At 35.9% G+C, this 24,811-nt stretch overlaps 1 protein-coding gene across 4 annotated transcripts in view; it reads left to right on the top strand.

Annotated features, from left to right (window-relative positions):
• FCHO2 (FCH and mu domain containing endocytic adaptor 2) overlaps positions 1 to 24,811 on the top strand; it is a 94,539-nt gene that overhangs the window by 9,734 nt on the left and 59,994 nt on the right. For all 4 annotated transcript variants that reach the window (XM_076363027.1, XM_076363026.1, XM_076363028.1 and 1 more), the window contains exons 2-8: positions 2,409 to 2,500; positions 6,587 to 6,661; positions 8,017 to 8,158; positions 8,249 to 8,401; positions 12,520 to 12,624; positions 18,657 to 18,755; positions 19,868 to 19,964. In XM_076363027.1, the coding sequence (XP_076219142.1) occupies positions 2,409 to 2,500; positions 6,587 to 6,661; positions 8,017 to 8,158; positions 8,249 to 8,401; positions 12,520 to 12,624; positions 18,657 to 18,755; positions 19,868 to 19,964 (763 nt within the window). The remainder of the gene's footprint in view (positions 1 to 2,408; positions 2,501 to 6,586; positions 6,662 to 8,016; positions 8,159 to 8,248; positions 8,402 to 12,519; positions 12,625 to 18,656; positions 18,756 to 19,867; positions 19,965 to 24,811) is intronic.

Here is a 24,811-nt window from a genome sequence, read left to right as displayed (position 1 = left end):
AAACTTCATTTAAGTGGAAAACTGAGTTCCTTTGCAGTAACCTTCAGTAACAGTTAGGGAACAAGATGGTGATGGGATTTGGTTGCTCTGGCTCATTCCATTCTCTAAAGGTTTGCAAAGTTACATTTCTGATAGATTATCACCCATCAGGAAGGCTGCAGCCAGGGGCTGGGTCATGGCTATGCTAGCCTTCCTGTATTTCTAAAGTGGCAGGAAATTTATGGAGCTCCAGTATAGAAAAGTCCCCGTTAAAGCTCCCATTATGAAAAGTTGCTTTTAAAAGTTCAGAAGCAGTCTGTGTTCCGCACATTTTGATCAATGTGTTGGTCTAGCTGGAAGAAACACCTTAAGGCAAAGGCAAAGAACATTTCATAAAGGAGAATTTTGTTAGTTTTTCTGGAAGAAATGCCTAACGCTTATTTGTTAAATGTTTATCTCCGAATTTGGGTACAGTAACAACTTTGGAGTAGTTAAATAAGAATTTTATTTTGTATTCTAATTGAAAATGTCGATGAGGTCTTAAACACCAGAATAACTCTATAATTATGTAATGCGGTGGCATTCAGGGTTTATATTGAGTAAACACAGAAAGCTAACAAGCTACCTATTAGTGCACCAGTAGTCAAAATTATTGTGGGCTTCAAACTACAAGGAAAAATGGCTAGATAGGAGTGAAAGGGGAGTGAAACTGTTTAGACTGGTACTTGAAAGAGTAAGACAACATTTAATTAAAAAAAAAAAAAATCACATTTCCTACTAATTGGTGTTCTTATCCTTCTCTTATTTTTCAAACTTATAAAAGCCTTGCTCTGTAGATAGTCCTTTTAGCGTTTGCTGTATTTTCATGTATCCAGTTTAGTTCTGCTTGTACTTTTTACAGACCTTTCTGTAATTGCACTTAGCTAAACTGATCTGCGTTTTGATGAATTTTTTCAGGTTACAACTTAGTGCAACTTTAGGAACTGTGATTTTATAGGTGTGTTTTCTTTTCATTTGTTTGGTTTTGTTTTCCCCAATGCTTGGAAGAAATAAAGCAAATAATCCTGGCTAGTAATCTGAATCAACTTGCCTTCAGTTGTTTGTTATTTGTAAATTTATGTGTCTGCGTGGTGTCCTTTAAGGCAACTTGCTATATTATTGATAAGACTGATGTATTATCTAGTGCAGTTAACACTTCACAGAAGTGGGCCTACTACCATGGCTGCTGCAAAGTTCTTCCATCCACCTGTGGCTGCTTCCATTTAAGCTGGCAGATCCCTGCCTGCCTTCTCCTCCTTGCTCCCACCTCTTCTGCTGAGCAATGCAGCTGTTTGTGTCCTCATAGTGATCTGGATCACTGATCTTTATTTTTATTTGCTGGTTTTATTTTTCAGCTGTATAATTTCCCCAATCAGGTGCGCCTTATGGCTGCACAAACAAATTTTTCCAGAACAAAAAGGACGGAAATGTTTGGAGGGGTGTATGACCAAATCCTCAGGCTCCTCTCACTGGAGATGTAGAGGTGCCATTGTGAAAAGTCCAGGATTCTGTTTCCCATCCTTCTTTCCCTTCCATTCTGAACACGCATGCAGTTTTCCTGAGGGCGTGCTTCTGTGTCTTTTGTAGCAGCAGCGTTATAGATCTGAAGCTTTTGGAAGGGAGGAGGGGAATGGATAGTTTGACAGGAAAACTTTTATAGTAGCAGCGCTATTATGCCGTGCCTTGCCTCCCCTTCCTTTCATTTCTATTGTTGCTTTCTGCTGCCCGGGGGAAGTTCACCATAGTGCCAGAGGTGATAAGCTGGCTGAGTTTATTAATCAGTGTTTAGGGCATTGTCTCAGTTTTAATGATGAGGTATGCCTTACTCACTGGAAAATGTTTTAAGTTTTAAAACTAAACTTAAGAATAGACAAAGGGAAGTTACCTGTGAGAAGGAAGAGATTAGTGATTTTTTTTCTTTTTTTTTACCAATTTTACAAAAAGCAGAGGAAGATACATGAAGTGTGAAGAACTGGGGAGGCAGGATATCCAGTGATCCCAAAGTGTGAATTTTAGTTCATGGAAAATAACAAAAGATATGAGAGAATGAAGAGAGAGTACAATATTAAGTATGTGTTTAATAAGATGGAAAGTGAAAGAATACAAGACCTGTAGAAATCTAGAGAAGAAATGGCTTTGAATATAACCTAGAAATATGCAATAGAAGAGTTGTCATTCGAAGGGTAGTAGGTGCTGAGGTGATTTTAGTTTGTTTTACATATAGGGGATTGAAGGGAACTAGCAGCAATTGGTAAAAAGCTGAACCATTAGAAATCATTCACTTCACGGAACTTCATCAGTTATTAAAATGCATTGGTTCTCTACTTTGTTCTGTAGTTGCTTTAGTGTGTTGTGTTTCATACTTCTACTTTCCTTTTAATAATATTCAGGGGGAAAGAAACAATGGCTTTGACGTCCTCTATCACAACATGAAACACGGACATTTGTCAACAAAAGACTTAGCAGACTTTATAAGAGAAAGGTAAGTATTCATCCTTGGTAATCCTGGCTCTTTAATATACTGTTTGTGGTTTTTATTTAAGGTTATTATTATGTTTAACAGTAACATGCAAAATATGTAAAAATCAACAAGCATTTAAAAATATCTCTTATATCCTACAAGAATATCTAGGTTTACTCCATTCACTTAGAACTGAATAGTGACTCTTAAGCATCAATAACAAGCTTCTAATTTTTCAAGTTTGAATTAAAAAATGAGTAAAAAGCTGGAAGTGTCACATTAGGTGTTCAGCAATTTATTTAAATTAATCCAAATTTTTCATCATGTTTGGAAGAAAGGCAATAATTTAAACTAGCAGAAATTATCAGTCTCACAAAGTTTTTCACCGTAGATGTACAATTAGGGTATTAGCAACTGCTAGTATATTAAAAAAATTATACTTTCAGATTAAGATGTTGAGAAACTAGGTTTGTTAAAGAAAAGGGAGTGATATGTACGGACAAGAAAATAATATGCAGAAAGTAACACAGGTTCTTTTCTATGGGATGGAAGGGACAGAACTGAAATCTGCAGATGTGACAACTTCCGAAACAGATGACCTAGTACTGTTTTTAGTTCTTCTTTGTGACAGAAGACTGCTGCTGCTATGTTGAACATAAGAATTTCCATTCTGGACAAAATGAATTATATGTCTGCTTTGGAATTTTGTTTTAATTCAGTTACTGACACCAGATGACGCACGGAAAAAACTTGCAAGAGACTTACTGAGGACCTGTTTCAGTGAAGGTTTCTTGCAGTAAAAGCTGTCCAAAAAACCAGCCTTTGTTTTCTGGAATTTTTCATCAAAATTTCAGTTTTGGCCTCAAATAGATCTCAACACAGAAATTTTTTTTTTTTAAATTTCCACAAAATGTAACCACCACAAATCCAGCAGGTACTCAGTTGCAGTGACGTTTGCATAGTTTCAAAGTGAATTGGAGAAAATGACAAAAGTCTTTCCACTAAGTAGAAACGGGTGAGTTCCAGAGTCCATGTGTGATAGGCAGTCTGGAAGGACTACAGAAACCAAGGCATCCTGTGTTTCAAGAATCCCTGATTCCAGAGAACACATTATGAAGCCAGGCAGGGTTCCAGTGAAATCCTGCTTTGGATTGAGTGGAGGGATATCACACTGTTCATGTTTAGCATGAAATGCTTAGGGCTTCACAAGCTTGCATTTTTAATATTGACCATTATAAATGCCTTGTATTATCTTTGTGAGTGCCTGGATCTTTCCTTTGAAACCTGCTTTAATTCTTGGAATCAGTCAGGTTTTATAGCAGTAAGTCATAGACCTAAGCTGGACACATTTAATTTTATTAGCTTTACATCAGCTGCATTTTGATTTACCTCCATGCTTAGATCAGAAGTTCTCTAGATCAGAAGCTCTCTCTCTCACTCTGCTTCTTACCTCCTTTATGTTGTATTCTTTGGGCATGCTCCATTTTATTCATCCTGGTCCTAAGGTGAAAGGTCTTATGCAAATGGGTAGAAATAACTTGATGCTATATCTGGCTTGGATTCTTTACTTTATTATAGTGACATAAATAAAACTTGACAGTTCATTCTACACAAAATTCCTAGTAAAAATAATGTGACATTCTAGGTTTTTTCACTCTATCACCGCCTTCAGATTAAACTTTAAATGACATGTGCCTTTGCAATCAATAAATGAAATATTTGGACATTTCTCCACATCTTAAAAATGTTTCAGCTGAAGTTTCTGCTAATTAATTCTAGTGATTTGTCAAGAAGGAGTCAATTATTTTTTTTCTCAGATAAGCAAGTTTAAATAACATTTAAGACTAAAGATTAATGACCATGTAGGAATACATGAGGATCCACATGGGCGCTTTATCTTCAATGAGAGATCAAGAAATGTATTTTCTCTTCTTATGCATGGATCTGGATGTGTCAAAGAGATATGAAGCTATCTTACAGCATTTTTGGTAAAATATGCGAAAAATTTCAGTTCTCATTAGCACACCGAGATTCACTAGAATCTTAGTGCTACGTTTTAATTTATTTGACAAGGCTTCAATATAGTTCATTGAGAGCAACTTGCCCTGGGATTGGCAAACATCTGTCAGTGATGCAGACCAGCAGCAGTAAGTTCAGTCCTTTCCAGTGACATTCTCCCATCACGATATTAAAGCTGGTATCCTATCTGTTCCATTGTGTTTTCTTCAGCTCTGCTTTATTGATGCACCTCAGTATGCCAGGCTGCCATTAAAAAAGGCAGTGGAATGCCCAAATAGGTGGTACTTTTTAAGTGAGGGGTGCATCACTGATCAATCTCAGTCTAAGCTAGCAGTAGTTTGTGGCATATAGTTTGTAGTTTCAAGGAAATAGATGGACCTTAAATATTTTGTGTCCTCACTTTAGTGAAAATGTTTACGAGTGTTCATATCTAGGCAGTGAAGCCCTTCACTACTGTTGTGAAGTTACTGTGGGATGTCAATCAATTTGCCAGGACATAAATATGGTTCAGTAGCACACATGTTATTCACATGGGTCAAATTCTTGATCTCAAAAGAAATTGGATTGGGCAGTACTTCAACAGTATTTTACAACAGTCCAATTGTCTTGACCATGTTCTATTCTGCATTTTTCTTTATTGCAAAGAAGAGATGTTGCACACAATTATCTGTTCCCCTCCTTCCTCCACAGAGTATAGTCTGAATATTGTTTTGCAGTACTGTTTTCTGCTAGAAATATGTGAGTGGATGAACATTTATTAGGAGCCTCCTAGATCTAGTGGTTTTATGCCCTGACTTTTATGTACCTGATTTTCTGAACTGTTCCCTATGAAAACTAAACTTACATACATCTGAACTTTATTCACGTCTGTCCTTCCATTCCTTTAGAACATATTGGCAGTTTTTTCAGAAGTGGAGACATAGGCGTGTGAAAACTGAAAACTGCTGGATAGATAGAGGAGACAGAACTGAGTTGGTGGTAATGCTTTTAACAAGTTAGAGGACTTAACCTTTATATGTGCTGTTTGACTGTAGTCACCTGGTCAGTCAGGAGTGCTGGAGTCTCCAGACGAGCTAGAAAATTTGATTTTTTTATGGAGTGATCTAAAAGAGAGAGGAAAGGTGGTTGAGTGTATTTGGATGTACACACTACTTAGGGCACAAAGGACACATGTTTGTATGAAGCCAGTCTCTGCTACTTGCACTGTTCAGAATAGTGTTTTGGTTGTGTGCAGCCTAATTGGGGAAGAGTCTATTGTTCCCTTTTCTCCAGCCTTAGAAATAGTAATGAAAAAAAGAAAAATTGTATAGGATGTGGGAAAATGGGGGGGGGGGGGGGTATTATAGTCAGCTTAAGGATTTTTTTTTAAGATTTTTCTTTCAAAACTTCTCTAGGAACCTTCTGAAATTACAAAGTTGTTTCCTCTGAAAAAAAAAAATGTTTGAAATGTGTTCATTTGTAATGATGATTTATTTCTATACTGTATCTGCTGTTCCAACTGGATATACCTAGAAGGAGCAGAAGGTTTCCTCCTTGGCTGTGTTCAGTTAGTCAATACCAATTCAATTTTCAACAGTGTTGTTTCACTTTTTCATTTTTGTTTTTGAGTATTTGTTAATGGTCAAGTACTAGAAGAACTGAGACAGAGTTGGATCTGTAGTTCAGAAATATGTCATCTGAAAGAGTAAATTTTGTGGCAGGCAATCTGCTCAGTGTTGGTAAATCTTGTGTGGGGCAGGTTAAAAGATAGATGTCTTTGTGCTGTTCTTGATAAAGCATGTAGAAATTTTGTTTTTAAAGAAGTGAAAACATAAGAAGGTTGGGCTGCCCCTGCAGTTTTTTTTCTTTAAGTACTGGGAAGATTTTGTAGGTAAACTGTCTTATGTTTGTGTGTATTTAATACCTAAACTGTTTACATGTAAGAAACCACTGTGCTCCCCTAGGAACTGAATAGGTATTGTGTTGGCTTTTCTCCGGAAAGATTGCTAAAGTAAAAAGTCCTCTGTTTTGAACCTTTAGAATGCATATTCATCTGTGTTCAAATATCTTCAGAATTTCGATTATGCTTTTGATGGCTTTCTTTGACAGGGCTACAATAGAGGAGGCCTATTCAAGGTCAATGACAAAACTAGCCAAATCAGCGAGCAATTATACACAACTTGGGTAAGTAAGTGTATGTAAGAGAGAAATAATTAACTACATACATGTTAAGAATCAAGTTTGATTCTGAATATTTTATTGATGATGTTGAAAGTAGCATAACTTTTCCTCCTTTAAAAATGATTGTTAGTTCTTCAACAACCATGCAAAATATCATGCAGCTATAACAAAAACAAAAGACAGTACAGTTCTTTATTCACGGTTTAAAAAAAAAACAAAACCCAAACACAGAGGAACTCTCTGTTCCTCTGTGTTTAAGGTTAAGTTCTTTTCAGACATAATAAAGAATGTGACTTTATTCTGTGCTCCCAAGCCTATGGTAATTATTCTGAAAAGAAAACATATGGTCAACAAATGTGGCAGTAAATTTATTTATTTCTATTATTTCAGCTTTCTGGAGTGTTATCTCTGTCCTCAGAGATGTTAAGAATGAGACTTTTCAATAGATTTATTCCGTAGTTTAATTAAAATTTTATACACGGGGTATGTTTTTAAAAATTTGAATGATTGATGGATGTTTTTTCATTAGAAAGATTATGCCAACAACTCAGGCTTCTTAGATGAGTCTAGATTTTTTCATTTGTAGTAATCACAGCTAGAAATGTGGGTAGCTTTCATCAGTGGATAATTTGATACCAGTTGTTCCTGCTCTTCAAAGGTTCTGTATCTGCATGTTAGTTTGGACATCAGTGCTTTCAAGGCTATGTATAGTATTGATTTTTTCAGCAGCATTAACCAGGAGATTGAGGTAGGAATGTTTCTTTAGAATAGCTGGAGAAGTCCATTCAGTATAGAAATCTGAATCTGAGGAATGACCTGTCCCTCACCTTCCTTTGCCATACAGTTAATCTCTGTTAATCAGTAAATCCCTTTTAGTGGCAGACCGTCTTTGCCAATATTTTTTCCTGCATCTTGTGGCTGTAATGATGTAAGACGACTAGAAGCTTAACTAACCAAGTAATTTCTGATTTGTTTGCGCTATTCAAGTATACACATAAAAATACTTCTACATGTTAAATTATTTTGAGCTGCTCTTGCATCATCTTTAGGAATATCACTTGTCATTATTGTGTGCTGATGGTAGAGAAGATTGTGAACTTTGCTGTGTTTTACTCGTTAGAGTCAATACAGGTAAAACATAAAACATGGAAAAATTAGTAGATAGGATTCCAAGTACATTTGAAACGTTTAACAAGAATTTATAGCAGTTGTTGGGGTTTTTGTTTATTTCAGTTTTAGGAACAGAACTGAACTTCTGTAAACTTATCAATTATACTTTAGCACTATTAAAAAGATATTATAGCCAACTAAAAGGAAAAAATCCAGATGAACGTTACATATTATTTTCCTCAATCTAGGACATTTGCTCCAGTTTGGGATGTTTTCAGAACCTCAACAGAAAAGCTAGCAAGCTGTCACTTGGATCTTGTGCGGAGATTACAAGAGCTAATAAAAGAAGTTCACAAGTATGGAGATGAACAAATCAAAGCTTACAAAAAGGTTATTAATTTTTTTCTTACGCATGTTCAATGACTTGTTAACATTAAAATTAAAATGGTTTGGTTTTGACAACTATGTGATATTTGGCAGACTAAAGAAGACGTTTCAGGAACATTGGAAGCAGTGCAAAATATTCAAAGTATCACTCAGGCCTTACAGAAATCAAAGGAAAACTACAATGCAAAGTGTGTCGAACAAGAACGTTTGAAAAAGGAAGGAGCAACACAGAGAGAAGTTGATAAGGTAGTTCTGTGACATCTTCCTTTAATTCATTGTGTTGTCAATCAGTAACACATTTGCCTTGTGTTAGTATTAGCTCAGAAAAGGCTAAAAGTAATTAAAAGTAGTAGTTGTGGCTATTTCATATTGTGCACGATATTTTTAATAACTAGTTATGTTTTGTTTACACTTACTTCCTTATCTGTTCTAACTGCACTGCAGTTCTAATTCTTTATTTTGTAAATACCTGCATCATATGATAATTTTGTTTACTGGCTTTTACAGAAATTGTGTGTAATTGTTTCAGCATCTACTATATTTTTGGATAAATTTCCTTAGGTAAATACGCAAACACTCAATGCCCTTGTTATTAAATTAAGGAGTAGGAGGTTTTGTGTTGTCCCTTCAATGAGACAAAGTAACCAATTACACGAGTATTTGAAGTCTGTTCCATTGAGAAGAAAAATATTACTTTCAGTGCTAATTTAAAAGGTCCAATTTCATGGACCAAAAACCCAAGGGATGAGTATCTTGATGTTGTATTTAGTACTGTCCTCGGGTCTTGGGGGAGTTTGATCCATTCATAGAATCACAAAATGGCTGAGGTTGGAAGGGACCTCTGGAGGTCATCCTGTCCAACCCTGTTGCTCAAGCAGGGCCACCTCAAGCCAGTTGCCCAGGACCATGTCCAGACAGCTTTTGAGTATCTCCAAGGATGGAGACTCCAAAAACTCTGGGCAACCTGTTCCATTGCTCAGCCACCCTCTCAGGAAAAAAGTGTTTCCTGATGTTGACAGGGAACCTCCTGTGTTTCTGTTCATGCCCATTGCCTCTGGTCCTGTCACTGGGCACCACTGGAAGGTGCCTGGCTCTGTCTTCTATGTACCCTCCCTTCAGGTATTTATATCTATTGATAAGATCCTCCCTGAGCCTTCTCCAAGCTGAACAGTACCAGCTCTCTCAGCCTTTCCTCATGGGAGAGATGCTGCAGTCCCTTCATCATCTTTGTGGCCCTTTACTGGACTCTCTCCAGTATGTCCATGCCTCTCTTGCAATGGACAACCCAGAACTGGACACTATTCCACGTGTGGCCTCACCAGTGCTGAGGAGAGGAGAAGGATCACCTCCCTTGACCTGCTGGCATCGCTTTAACTTTTTCCTGTTTTCAGGAAACTAAGTAGTAGAGGAAAGAGGTCATGTTTCCCTGACTCTAACTGTCACTTTCTAAATTTTGATACCTCTGCCTATTTCCATTTCAATTATCTGATCTGTGTAGGGGTCTGTTCTTGTTAGAATGGTCTTAGTGCCTTTTGTACTGCTGTCTTGATGGAGTAGATAGAGCTGGTTGTTGTCTTTTCACTGATGAAAGAACGTGGTCAACAGGATCACTTTGATTGTTTTATCTTTGATATAAAGCTAGCTTTTTTTTTATCATCTGTCTCAAGTGGCAGTCAGTGTTGGATTCTAGACATGAATCAGAATTATATGGGTTGACAGATGTTTTCCTGCCAGTCTATTCAAAGTATAATTTTTCTCAATTCTTGTAAATAGATTGAAACTTTTCAGTAGGAAAAGTTGACTTGATGGAAGGCTTGTTTTTAAGATGTTACGTTATCCTTGTTCAGTTGGAAACAAAAAAATATTGTCTGACTGATGTCTACATGAGAAGGGAGAAAGAGGAAGCACTATAGTATGAAGGCCATTTTTTACTGTTTTATGCATCTTCCCTAGATACTTCTGTTTGAACAATTAGGCCATAGCTGAATGTTCAGCAAGTACTTAAAAAATGTTTCCAGTGGGAGCAGGTGACCGTCACATCTCTTCAGTTATGTCTCTATTCAAATTTACACTTGTAATTCCAGAAACATGGTGACAAAGATTGTATTCATTTATTTTTCCTTTGGCAGAGAATAGGTTTATTACTTTTAGCACAACATGAAAAATGTTTTCTATCAAAATCACAGAGTAACTACTTTATCATAAAGTAGGGGATCTGCACCAATATGCTAAGAGCTTATCACAAAGCCAAATACTTGGAGAAATACTTTATTGAAGAATCTGAGGAGGTATCCGAGACCTTGCAATTTTCATTGCAGCTGAAATTTAGTGTTAACTTGTGTAATAATTTCCTGTTGTTCTCTGACATGTGAACTTCTCTATTTATAGTGACTTGACAAAAAATTCTTGACTGATCCTTATTCTTTGACTTACTGTAAATCTAGCAATTGCTGCACCTGAGAATAGACACATCCTGTTTTCAGAAGAGATTACTAGTTAATTATACAATGTTCATGTGTTTTGTCATTTTGTCTGTCCTGCTGAGTAGTTGAGTTTTGTAGATGCTCTTCAGCACATAACACTCAGATTCTCCTCATTGTTAAACATGATAACAAGAGACAGAGAATGTTTTGGGTTTGCCAAAATCCCATGCATATGGGGTTCAATTACATAATGCTTTACGAAAAAACTTATTTTTGAAGTCTTTTAACTTGGCATTTTCTTCCTTTTCAATGGTTAAGTTTGGAATCATCTTATTGCAAAGCAGTCTTAAATATTTTTAAAACCAAGTGTTCACAGAGCACCTTGTACTTTCAGCATAGTAAATGGCATTTGGGAAACAAGATAGGACTGTTTTCTTCTTGGTAATTCCCCTGTGTGAACGTGCAAGAATGAGAATCATGAAGTAAAATTCAGGACAAGTAAGTGATGGGTTTGATACAACCTGTCATGCTGTCCTTTTAACGCCTGAAGGATCCATATTCTTCATACCGTGAAGTATTTTGTTATGCTGGGTTTAGAAGACTACGTGACTAAGATCTGCTTAAGCTTTCTTTGTAACTGGAAAAATGGAACTGTAGCTTTGGTTCCTCTTCCTTTGAAGTCCTGATCGATGTTTCCCCAGGTGAATAAGTTCTAACACTATACTGTTACTCATGATTTTCAGTTATTTTTCTCTTGGAGACTGCAGAATATAACTCTCTCTTTCCAGAGGGCATCTTTGTATTAATTCATTTGAAAGTTATAGATAGTGGTCAGCTTTACAAGTCATTGCAAGTGAGAAATAGTTTCTGTTTTTACTGTGGGACAGATGAAACTAATTTGAAAGAGGGGAGGAGAGCTATTCATAACTAGAAAAAATAGTAAATACACAGCTGTCTTTACTGATGTCATTAACAATTCAGGAATATTTTTGAGTTACAACTGATGGGAAATTTCAATGAGAGAAAGTAGGCATGTTGAACAAAGAAGCTAGAAAAAAAGCTGGTGTTAAAGGCAATTTTTATTTTCATGGGCTTTTAACTTGGAAGTAGCAAGAATATCAAAGGTTTGAAAAACTGCATCTCGTGTGTCATGCTGTAAACTTTGAAAATAACTTTTTCTCTACCACAAACAGTCATTCAGTTTTGTTCTCCATGTAATATTGGGATTCTCCTGTATTTTGTTTTGTCTTTTTAAGAATATTAAACTCCCAGAAAGATGAGTTTGGTTTATTAGCAAGAAATAGTGAAAAACAAGAATCAATAAATTATAAAGCCAAAAAGGACTATTATAAACAACACTGAGCTGCATAAATCTGGCCATCAGTATGTTCTGCATTAACTTCACTTTCAAATATCTCTTAATCTTAAAAATTTCCATTGGTGTAACGCCTGTACTTTTGAATTTCTTCTTTCATTTCTAACACAGAACTGCACCTTCTTGGGTTTTTTTACCATTCACTCTTTCAAAATTGCACAAATAACTGTTTGCTTTGTATTCCAACCCTGCTTTCTTCCTGTTTTTCTGTTGCAGATCTAAATATTTGACAAGAGCTAATTAGTTAACTTCGGCAATACAAATTTGATTTCAAAATAAGTATATTATAAATTAGTCATTGCTGATAAGGGGAAGGGATTTAAATGAGGTAATTGCTGTGTTACCTTTTTGTGTGGTTTATGTATAGCTTTAAACAGAAATCTCTAATGGCTTGTATCTGAGTTATTTGGTGGTGAAATTTTGTTATGACACTTCACTATTTTGATATGCCCCAAATATATTTTTTTTTTAATAGATCACCCTAGGCTTTCTTTTAATAGTGACTTTAAAAACCTTGGATCAGGTTGTATGTTTGACATTTGACACTTTTTTGTATTGATCTACAGGCAGCAGTTAAATCAAAAAAAGCTACAGATACCTATAAACTATACGTGGAGAAATACGCTGCATTTAAAACTGATTTTGAACAGAAAATGACAGAAACTGCACAGGTAAGTGTTATATTAAAGGAGTTACCTTTAAAATAGATTAATATGTGCTATTCCATCTCTGAAGACATCTGAAATCAAAGCTTTTGAATAATTGGTTCAAGATAGAATGATCTCCTTTGGAAATTGATGTGAACAATGATGTCAGAAGTAGTATGTGTGAAGGGCAAACACTGACCACATAAGTTGTGATGGCACTGTCCTTGAATGACACAGTTGACATTTCTAGTACTCTAGAAAGACATTTCAAAGAAATTTTTAGGAAGGAAACAAAATGAACTTCTGGAAGTATTGTAGATGCATTGTGATGACGTGGGAAATCCTGTGAATTGCTGAACACCCAGAACTCATTCATAGGAGTTTTAATACTGGGTTCTATCATGGATTTTTCATTATCATTCTGGCAAAACACTTTAGTTACAGCTTGTTAAAGTGTCTTCCCAGGGTTTACTTGAGGTTGTGAAAAGCCCTTATATCTGTTTAAGTTTTTGGTTTTTTTTTAAAGACTTTTAATCTGTATTCCAGAGGATATCAAGTTCTCTGTATGATTGCATATGCTGCTTCTTGTTACGTTTTAAAGTTTCTTTTTCAAATCTGTTGACAGCAGACTTTTTTCCACTGCCCCAGATTTCAAAAAGCAAACTTCATCATTTCTGCTTTTAGTAGTAATAGTTAGTTGAGGACTGGTTGGCATATGTATTTGTATATGTTTCTTGGTTTGGTAAAGCTTTTACAAGATAAGAATTTTCTTTTTGGTTGAAAACTCTTTGCTCTTTTCATTAGTTTCAGAGATTAATTTTTAGGCATAGATGGAATTATTAGGGAGATTCAGTCATACTTGTATTTTTAACGCGTAAGTGGGAAAGTGTTAGGGTTTCCCTTAATTCCTTGGAAATTAAGATTTCACAGCAAGGGAATTGTGTAGGCTGACATGTAAAAAGCTGTCCTGTCCTAAACTGTAAACTGCTTTCCTACTTTGAGAAGTTCATTAGAATTTGATCTAGTTCGTCTCTGAATAGATACTCAACACAGCTGTTAGAGAAAGGATACCACATATATCACATACCAGAACTCTTCCCTCCCACCCCCCAGTTCACGCATTTGCAACAGTGCTCAGGCATGCTACTGCAAAATCCTGCTTTAACACAACTGTCACATTAGAAGTCTTGACAACCTTTCCTTGAAGAGTTTGCAGAAGGCATCTTTTTGTGCAGTATCCTGACTCGGTTCTGGTTGAAGGAGCTGTACTCCTTATGCTTTTCTTTTCAGTTTGAGTGAAATTAGGTTACGTACATTATTTTTCTCCCCTTTTAAAAAAATCTGTGACTTTTAAATGCTTTTTTTTTATTGTGGCGTGTAAAACAGTGATGATTGCAGTTACTCAGTGGTATAAAAAGGCTTTATTAAAAATAAAAGATCAACAAGAAAATTCACGGGTGCTGTGGTTTAGGCCATAAGGCCTGTTGTACTCATGTCTTATCTCCGATGTGTGACGCTGTGTTTTCAATGTTTTAAGCTAGTATTGCTGTCAAAAGTAGCAGTTGTTCTATTTCCATGCTTCTTCCTTTGTCAAGTATTTATGCAAGGAACTACCTTGTAGAACTAATCCAGCTAAAACTAATGAAGGAAGGTTGGCTTTAACCCAGAAGAGACCTGCAGTCTGCTTCATTAAGAGATCACACAAACATTTGTCCTGGCACAAAGGCAGAGGCAATGTGGTACCAAGGGTAGAGAATTGCATCTTTAAGCTGGTTTAACGTGTGACACAGGCCTGGACTCACTTGCATATGTGTCCACCTTACTTACACATTTACATCTGTTTCCTTAGCAGTGTGTTTCTCTCACTGTAACTTAAAGTATTTGCATATCAGTTATGCCTAGGCAATTTGACTGGGGTTAGGATTGGAATTGGCATGTGTGATTACAATCACTTGAGAATTTTGGGACTAGGCAACCGTTTTAAACTTAACTAATATGTATCTTAAAACAATTCTTGGAAACAAGTATAATATAATAGCAACAAAAGAGTCATTGAAGTGTATCGTTCCTCCTGGAGAGTTTCCAGAAATAAGAGTAGGTGGAATCAAACTGACGTGTGAACACATACTGCTGCTACCCAAAATGGTAACTTTTTTGTAGTGTTTCTGTTAATGTAACTATTGTATTTGCTCAGTAAGCATTCCAGTAACTCCATCATTGTGTGGTTTGTATAAAGTGTAGTGCAGCCTGACTTTTGCTGCAGACCCTGCCTTTTGCTACAAAGAAATCAAGTAATACCAGAAAAAATACTGAACTGTTCCATTTATTTGTCTCAAGTCATATACAAGTGTGGCTCTTCTGAATCAAGAAGTTCCTGCTCTGTTTGTTATTCACCTTGCTCTGGAAGTTACTGAACCCCCACTGAAATAGATCCTGTGAATGCTTCTGATCCACTGCAGAGCATGTTCAATCAGGTTGCTTTAAACCTTTATTTAGTGTCATAAAAGCTGTCTGCTGTCTATTCCTTACCTTACAAAAAAGAGACTGTGTTTATAGCAGTTGACTTACTGCTCTCTGAAACAATAAGAAAAAAATTAATAAATATAACTTTAATAAGCTGGCCTTGCTAAATTGCGTTACAAACTTGTCTCCAGTGAGCAAGAAAGCTGTGAGTAATGAAAAGGAGTTCTTGTCTGGTACTGACAGAAGATAAACATGAAGAGTATTTGAAATGGATTTTATTGTCGGTGAATTAGTGAAGGAAAATGTAGGGCCTTTCAGCAAGCAAACTAGCTGGGCTTTTCATTATGTACTAAAAAAAAAAAAATCTATTTGAACAATCCACTACAACAAAAGAATGAGAAAAGTAACAGCTTATTTTGTATCTAGAGACAGAATATGAAGGTGCTCTTTGTTCAGCTTTCTTATTTGTGTTATTAGGTAGGTATTACATATTTAAACCAGGCTGAGATGTAGAGAGAGAAAAAAAATCTTTTTACTATATCGGATATTATAGCTGGGAAAACCTGACCATGCTTTTGGGCTGCTTTGTTTTTGGTAGTTTGTTGGGTTTGGGGGGGGCTTTTTGAGGGGGGAGGGGGGAGCGGGCAGGGAGAGACAGGATCTTTTTGGTTCGGGTTGGGTTTTTTTCCAATAGAAAAATGGTACCAAGTTACCTCTTACTACAAACCACACTCATCTAAATGTCCTTAGTTCCTTAACTGCAACAACCCTTTCACTTAAAATTTAAATTTTCACTTAGCGTGATAATGGCCACCTGGAAACTTTCCACACCTGTCCACACTGGAAATGAAAATTGCCATTCTGCCAGTATAAGTCCTATCTGCGGAATTTGTTTTAAGTATAATGGTGTAGCTGCATCTACAGTTTGGTTGCAGGAGGACTACTTTAAAGATGATGCGATAGGAAAAATAACAACACCCATGAATATGTGGAAGCCCACTTCTATATGAAACACGCCCTAAATTATCTTAATTTAGAGTACATTTCACTTGAAATATACTAGTTCTGAAAACAAAATCAACAAGGAGTGTGAGCATTCTCAGCTATTTTAGTGCAAAATCAGTTGGCTTAGCTTAAATCTGTCTTATACAGTTCACATACTATTTTTCTGAGGACAAACGTCTTGAATTGCTGTGGCGTTGTTCTAGGTAATCGTGTAGTGATGTTCTCACTTAACTGTCCTCTTAAGATAAACTCCACTGATCTTGTTGCATAAATTTTACATATTTTTCCTTTTTTGTTATTTACTATCTTACTTGCAGTTATCAAAGTGAAGTGACTCGTAATATGTCATTTTGAGAGGTTGAATTTTGAAACATACGATCTTCCTAATCTTGAATTGCAAGTTATATTTTTTTCTGTGATTAAACATGGAAGGTTTTATTGTGACTAAAGAAGTAGGGAAATATAGTTCTCTGTTGTTTAGAAATTGGATTTGACAGAAATTCCTCATGTTGAAAGATTTTTCTGAGTAAAGCTATAGTTGTATTCTGCAATTGCTATGCAGTTGCTAAGAAAACATGATGTCCTATTTGCCAGGTTTTCTACCTTGCTAGAAGCTTTTTTTAAAATCACATAGCACAGCCAATTATTGGAAAGGATCAAATAGCTGAAAGTGCTAAATTATTCTTTAAAAGTCTTCTGTCTTATCTAGAACTGAGTAGAGTTGAGTTTGGATGATTTTGCTGTTGAGCAGTCTGCATATAAATAAAGTTCAAGAATGAGTAATAATTCATTTTTAAAAAACATCGTAAAACTTACAGGAAAACATACAGGTTTATAACAAGGAATAATGCTTACTTAAATTGTGTACACTGAGTTGGACAGCTAAAGATCCTGTTGATGATGATTTTTCATTTGTATTGTAGCTTAAAACACTGAGAAGTGGCTTGCATTTGTTGGATCATTAACATTACAGATTCATTTCAGTACATCTTTTTAAAATGGACTGATCTTTCAAAAGTGAAAGTAAACAATTTGGTTAATGATTATATCTGTGATATGAATGGTGTGGTTGTATTATGGTACCTAGCTTTATTCTTTGGTCAGAACCTCTTTGTATTATGTACTGTACAGGGCCAAGATGGCTCTACTTCAAAGACTTTAAGCCTTAAGTATAAAACAATAAACAAGAAATAAGGAAACAGTTGGGGGAGGGGGATGCTTTCCACTGACATAAGAGACAAAAAATTTCTGAATGGCCAACTGTTTTGATACGCATTATAGAGAAGAGTTTAAAGGAGACTGGTACCTCTGTTTTGCAGAGTCTTATGGGGAGCTCAAACCAAACATGAAGGAAGCATCATTGGCGTAATCTCAAAAGTTGACTTTGTGTTTAGGTTAAAATTAGGTAGTGGAAACAGGCACACATTGGAAGGACACATTGTGTACATGTGTTGACACCCTGATAATAACTGAGAGCAGATATTATAGAGGTGGACCATAGATAGTTCTGAAAGCAAAATAATATAGTTTATATAATAAGGCAATCAGTAAAAGAAGTAACACCATAGAGTAGGCTACACAGAATGACCATATCCTCTGTAATTAAGAGGAAGGCTGCTGGAGAAAAAAAATAATTTTAATCTGCTTGATTGACGGCTAGAGAGATACATAAGTATGGCAAAAGAAAGATTGAGAGTTTAGGAGTTACAGATATTTGACTTGTCTGTATGGAGTTGTGTTTGTGAATCAGAGTAGCAGGAGGTGTGACATGCAGAGAGATGGTCTTCAGAGAACCCTGTACAAATTGGAGAGAGGATTAAGTGGTACTCCAAAGTTTGGACACACTTGAAAGGGCAGTTACAGAAATAGGAAGAGAACTAGGCCAGAGCAGGAGTAAACAAAGATTTCAAGACAATTATGGTTGACTGTTGGGGAGGATGAGGACATTTTTAGTTCTGATCTTGGGCTAGGAAGGGGTCATTGAAAACATTGGAAATGATTTTAAAATGGCTGTCAGCTGGAAGTCTGGGTAAAATGGAATTAACTGCAAAGATTATATACGGTGAGTTTAAAGATCAAACAAATGAATTGTATTTGAAGAGGCAAAGGATATAGATTTAACTAGAAAAAGGGAAAGCATGTGTATATTGTGAGCAGGAGGAGAAGGGCGCTAAGAAGGAAGTGTAAAACAGATCCAGAAATAAGATTTCTGGGTTTAGAAGAAAACAAGACTCTTCAGTAATGGAGAAAATAGATTTTTTTTTTTTTTTTTAAAACACTCTCTAACCCTATTTTCTTTTGGTAGAAATAGGTCAGATTTTTTGGAGGGGAAAAAAAAAAAAGATAGATGGAAGTTTAAAGAGTAAGTAAAAAAATTGGATAATGGTTCTAAAAGGGTATATCATATTTTAAAGTACATTATTTCATAACTATGAATTCTGCACCTTCCTTTCTTAAACATTGTAATTACCATGATCAAGATCTAAAAAAAATTATTTTTTTTTTCATTTACTGTAATTATTAAAATTTAAGGTATAGTATTTCAAGAAATATTTTCATTATGATTAATTGCTTGTATTGGTTTACAGAAATTTCAAGACATTGAAGAAACACACCTTCTTCGTATGAAAGAGATTATAGAATCATTGTCAAATACCATAAAAGAAATTCATTTACAAATAGGAGAGGTAATTTTTATATTATCATTTGTTTGTTTGGATTATGCTGCGTATTTTTCTTAACTATTAAATGGAACTTTTCTTACCATGTTTGTGGTAATTACAAGATGACATCTTTCAAATGATGGTAAATTCAACAAAAGCTCAAATTTTTGTGGCTTCCTGTTGCATTTATAAGTTCAGTATCACAGATTTTACAGAATAAGTGAATAGATTTTGTCTTAACAGAAAACAAAATGTTTTGAAAATTTGAAGAATTTTTAGTGTATTTCAAAGTTCTGTTCCCTAGATTTTAAATTTGCACTCATTTCACACGTAATCGGGATACTTGTGCTTTTCTTTGACTAAAACTCTGAAAAGTTTCCAAATTTTTTATACACTTTGGGTTTTATGAGCAAATGATCTTCAGTAACAGAAGCTTTTATAGTATCTTTTCTTTAGATGTAAGTTGGTTTAATTAATAATCTTTATACTTAGTCCTTGATTTTTAGAAGTTTTGAAGTGTAGTTTTATTTGTATACACTTGAGTTGCTGTTTTCCTAAGTTTTGAGGTTTTCTGCTAATGAATGATGATCACAAAGGTTATGCTATTTATTTCTAAAGCATATACATACTGCCTTGTTGGAAAAACTTACTAACAACATGTGGTTGTTCCTTTGTCAGACCAAAAACATTACAACAGTAATGCTTTTACTCAAGCAGGTGGGAGCTGTGATAATACAGTATAATACAGATAATACAGTTCACACCCTTAACTGGTGCTGGCTTAAGAGCCTGCTTGTCTTCCTGACATTGTAGTGAGACATGTTGCTGACAAATTCAGAAAATTATATATACAGAAGTCGTTTAGATGGAAGAAATGGAAGTAAATCCTAGACCTGTCATCAAGCTGTATTCTTTCATTCCTAATTTGTATGTGTATTGTACACATACTTGCTACTACTAAAGCAAAGAAGGGATTTCCTTGATAAAATGCCTGTTGAATTCTGGAAGCCCTGTAATATATTTTAAAGGGAAGTATTTTGAACCTTAACTTTAGAGAAAGCCACTTTAAAAAGTTAATTACATTCTTTCAATTACTGGTTTTTAAATTCCTTTTGTGTGGTGTGTTTTTTTTGAAGGTGCACGAAGAGTTTATTAATAACATGACAAATACTACAGTTGAGAGTTTAATACAGAAATTTGCTGAGTCAAAAGGAACTGGCAAGGAAAGACCTGGTAAGAGATTAAAAATAAGAGTAGGAAATGTTAACTTTAAAACTGTAGATTTCCACTCCTAATAAAAGGTCAAACCCCTGTTTGTTAATGTGTTATATTTTTAATGTACTTTCAATTTCAAATTCTCAGAATTCATTAGCTTTGATGTTAAATGATTCATAGAAATTGATTAACACACAATTTATTATGTACATGTGGTATTTGTGTTTATAAAGCATGGCAATTTATAGCTCTGAGTCCCTCTATGTAGACCGTCAAGGAAGCTTTTAAACTATACTGTTCCTTGGTACATTAGTGAAATTTGTCAAGAAACTGAAGTTCCTTGCGCAAACTGTGTTGTCTGCTGTGTGTTTCTGCATAAATTATATTTTAAAACTTTATTTAATATAAATTTATGGATATATTCAGAACAGATGCTTATGGAACTGTTGGAACAGTTGCATCAGTTTATTTGGTTAGCTTATAGAATTATGCATTTTAATACATTGTATGTAAATTGTTCTTTACTAAGCAGCAAATTGAATAGTACTTTCTGAAAGTACTGCTTGTTGGGTGGGGTATATAAGACTTTCCTGGGCTGGCATAAAAAGACAGTCTCACAGTACTGTGTATCTAGCATTATAGGAAAAATAAAGAGTTCACTTTAATATTTGGGCATGAATGCACAGTCACTAGGTGTGTGAGTACAGGAATTCAGTAGTACTGTTTTCTATTTTCTTCAGCATTGGGAGTCCTGACTAGCATCTCTGTCCTCTAGTGTAGAAGCACAAAGGTTTTTTTCAGAGCAAAGATGTACGTAACAGAGTAGATCTTGAGAATTTATATTAAATTGTTAAATGTTTACTAGGTATCTTACAATGCCTCTGTGAGGTGTGTTTAACATTGTTTCATATTCTTTCTGTGATCCTCTAATGCTGATATCCAAGTGGGCTGAGGTAACATTGTATATGGTACAATTTTCAAATGTTTCCTGTGTATTTTGCAATTTTTCAGGAAAGATTAAGAAAAGAAGAAGTATGAACTCCAGGGGTTCAAGTTCAGTTGATCTGAAATCAGGACAGACACGTGAATATTCAGTTTGCAGACCTCTTTGACTAGCTATTGCCGAGATGTCATGGCTAGGGATCTCCATCTTGCATTTAGGATTCTGACTCCCTGGGTTACAAAGACCCTTGCTAATGTATCCTAGAGCACTGTGCACTTCAAGTCATCCATGTTATTAGTGTGGGTTTTTGCTAGACAAGATAGTAAGTGTAAGAAAGGTAACACTTCACTCTTTAATTTAGTGGGAGAAGTTATGCACACTCTGTACTTACTTGCTGCTTTACAGAGTTCTTCAGATCCCATTTGTATTCTCTGTGGCCAAATAAAAGCTTTTGCCATAGCAAATTTCATTTCTTCAACTCTTTTAATAGCAAAGTATTCTACGGAAAGATAATGTGTTTAGTGTGGAAATGTATGCACCCTGAATTTTCTTTTACAGTGTTAAATTATTTTATTGATACTAACTTTGTAGAGCAGTCATGTTGCAGAGGGAAAGAAAGCACAGGCAAATTCAGCAGTAAAAGAATACAAATTCACAAGAAGTTGTGAAGTGTCAAATATAGGAGACTAGAAACACAGACCGCCAGTGATGTTGGTTATGGTTGCTGCTTCTATTATATTCATTTCATTAACTTAGAAGCATATAGCTTTGACAATTACAAAGTTTTGGAAAGCAAAGTAAGGTATCAGCCTTCTAGGAATGAAATGGAAACATCCAGTGTGGTAAGGACTGCTTTTTCTTCATTAAAAAAGTACTTCCCTGCATTTGAGAACTGTGCTTAATAGAAGGGTATTTTAACGCATGGAGCAAATGTTGGAAGTCTTTTTCTGTATGATGTATTTATTAATTAGGCTGGAGAAGGAGTTGTCTCCTCAGATAAATCTAAATATTCAATGTAAAAATGATACTGACTTGGCGTACAAAACAGATGTAGAGAAAATGTCTTATGGCTGTCACTGTTGCTTAAGATTCCAGTCCTAAATCTGTTTGAAGGAAATACTTTCAAATCCCCCAGGACTATGTAGGCCTTCTCCCTTCCATATTATTTGTGGGCTAGTATACTAAGTTAGATAGTGGGACGCTTTCTGAAATACTGAATTTTGAAAACAAAATGAACTAAAAAGGTAATGCATAACAAAGTATTTTAGTTTATTTCAGTATATTCTAACTAAAGTTATAGTTCTTTATAGCAGAGTTCACTTGCTTTTATTTATATCTGTAAAATTAAGAATCTGAAATGAAGTACTGAGGAGGGCTGTTTTATTGCATGGGCTATAAGCAATTTACAGTGACGTTTTCTAGATATAGGCAATTATTTTCTTAAACTCTCATCTGCATATCTGAAATTTCTCTTTGTACAGTGATGTCCTTTGTACGAGATTATATAGGCTCCCCCTGGTGGCTAATTTCTGTCACCTGATGTAATAATATACAGGGGCTTCTAGAGTTTTAACACTTTTTCTAGTACAAATAACGTTTCTTTCAAGCAGTAGTGCTTTGTGAGTTTTCTTAATTTTATTTCTGGACTTCTTTACAATGGCTCTTTTTTTAACTGCTACCTAAATTACTTATCTAGTCAGGTTTATCACCTACTTCTTACTGAATTTACTATAAATATTTTTTTTTTATTTTAGTTTAGTTTTTTAGTTTACAATTTTTAGTAATACAGTATTTGAAGAAGTTGTATTCATTATTTGTTTTCTTACTTCCATTCAGTGTAAAAAAAAAAAAAAAAAAAGTTGCCACATACATCCAGTTGCACATCTTTTAATTTTAGCTGAAAAAAAAAAAATCACTTAAATGTAAAACATGGACAAACAGAAAGAGAGCTGGCAGGGCCTGCAATAAGCAGTAAGGCTTCAGGTCAGAATTTAATGTGTTCTCGGAACTGTTTCTAACATCCAGAGGGACCTGAACAAGCTCAAGAAGTGAGCCCGTGCGAACCTCACGAGGTTCAACAAGGCCAAGTGCAAGGTCCTGCACCTGGGTCGGGGCAACCCCTGTTATCAATACAGGCTGGGGGATGAAGGGATTGAGAAGCAGCCCTGTGGAGAAGGACTTGAGGGTACCGGTGGATGAAAAGCTGGATGTGAGCCAGCAATGTGCGCTCGCAGCCCAGGCGGCCAACCGTGTCCTGGGCTGCATCAAAAGAAGTGTGGCCAGCAGGGCAAGGGAGGGGATTCTGCCCCTCTCCTCTGCTCTGGTGAGACCCCACCTGCAGTACTGCGTCCAGCTCTGGAGCCCTCAGCATAAGAAAGACACGGACCTGTTGGAGCGGGTCCAGAGGAGGGCCACAAAAATGATCAGGGGGATGGAACACCTCTCCTACGAAGAAAGGCTGAGAGAGTTGGGGTTGTTCAGCCTAGAGGAGAGAAGGCTTTGGGGAGACCTTATTGCAGCCTATCAGTACTTAAAGGGGGCTTATAAAAAAGATAGCGGCAAACTTTTTAGCAGGGCCTGTTGCGACAGGACAAGGGGGAATGGCTTTAAACTAAAGGGGGGTAGATTTAGACTAGATATAAGGAAGAAATTTTTTATGCTGCGGGTGGTGAAACACTGGCACAGGTTGCCCAGAGAGGTGGTGGATGCCCCATCCCTGGACACATTCAAGGTCAGGTTGGACGGGGCTCTGAGCAACCTGATCTAGTTGAAGATGTCCCTGCCCACGGCAGGGGGTTGGACTAGATGACAGTTGAATGTCCTTTCCAACCCAAACTATTCTATGATATGTTCCTGCTGTTGGGTCTAATAGCAGGTTTGATACCATTGGTTGGAAGATGCTTTTGTCACTCACATGGTCCTGCAGCGTTCATCAAAACTTGTTGGCCACTTCTGATGAATCAGTTTTCTGTTTGTGATAGGCTGTTGCTCCATGTTCCTTGGAAAATTCATTTATTGCATGGCAGAAAATGTCTGCTTTTCTTCCACCCAAAGTATACGTGAAATCAGTAACAGAGATGATGTCTGTTCCAGATTAATGACATATCAATGAGTTCTAGCTTTATTTACTTAATCTTCTAATAATCTATTAAAAAATTGGTTTGTTCCAGTATGAAAAGTTGATGCCGTGTGAAATAGAAATTGCTAGGAAGTACAAGCTCATGTTCTTCCTAGATCTTATGTCTGAAATTCGCAGGATAATATCTAATGTGTTTGAAGAGATTAGTGAATGCCTATATAGCTGTAGTTAGTCATGAATGATTTTTAATATTTAGCTACTGAATTACTGTGCCCTCTTCTCATATGTGGGGAACTAACCGTGTGTGTTTGTCCCTGTATTAGTTTTTGCCCACAGCACAGTTTACCCAGCAGGTACCTTGAAGGCCAAATGAGAAGACTCAGCTGTGCTGCGTTGTCCAAAAAAACAGGAACAAAAGCCAAATCTAGATGATTTGTTTTCATTAATTTGTTCTGGTAATGTTGTTAGTGGCTGTTGGTGATCTATGAAGTTGTTCCTCTTATTTTTGCATTTTTTTCTTTAAAAAAGAGGAAACCAAAATTTTTATTGTAATACAGACAAAAATGGAAAGCCAAAATCCTTTCTGGCTCCTTAGGGATTAAAGATGCATCTTTCACAATCTGAATAAGCCAGAACATGATTTGCAACTGCAACACACAAGTAGGCAGAGAAGATCTGGCAAAGAGGAATAGTCACATGCAAGCGTACCAGTAAAAGCATCTAGAATTTGGGCTGTGGAAAACACAAGCCCATAAAAATACCTCTTGTCTCCTTTCATCATCCATCCAATAAATTTGAACTTTATGGAGGGGCTAGAAGTTTGCATTTTTAAAACATTGTAAA

Source organism: Aptenodytes patagonicus, chromosome Z, assembly GCF_965638725.1.
Source record: "Aptenodytes patagonicus chromosome Z, bAptPat1.pri.cur, whole genome shotgun sequence".
NCBI lineage: Eukaryota > Metazoa > Chordata > Aves > Sphenisciformes > Spheniscidae > Aptenodytes > Aptenodytes patagonicus.
Note: the sequence above shows the minus strand (reverse complement) of the source record. Positions and strands in the feature narration are given on the sequence as shown.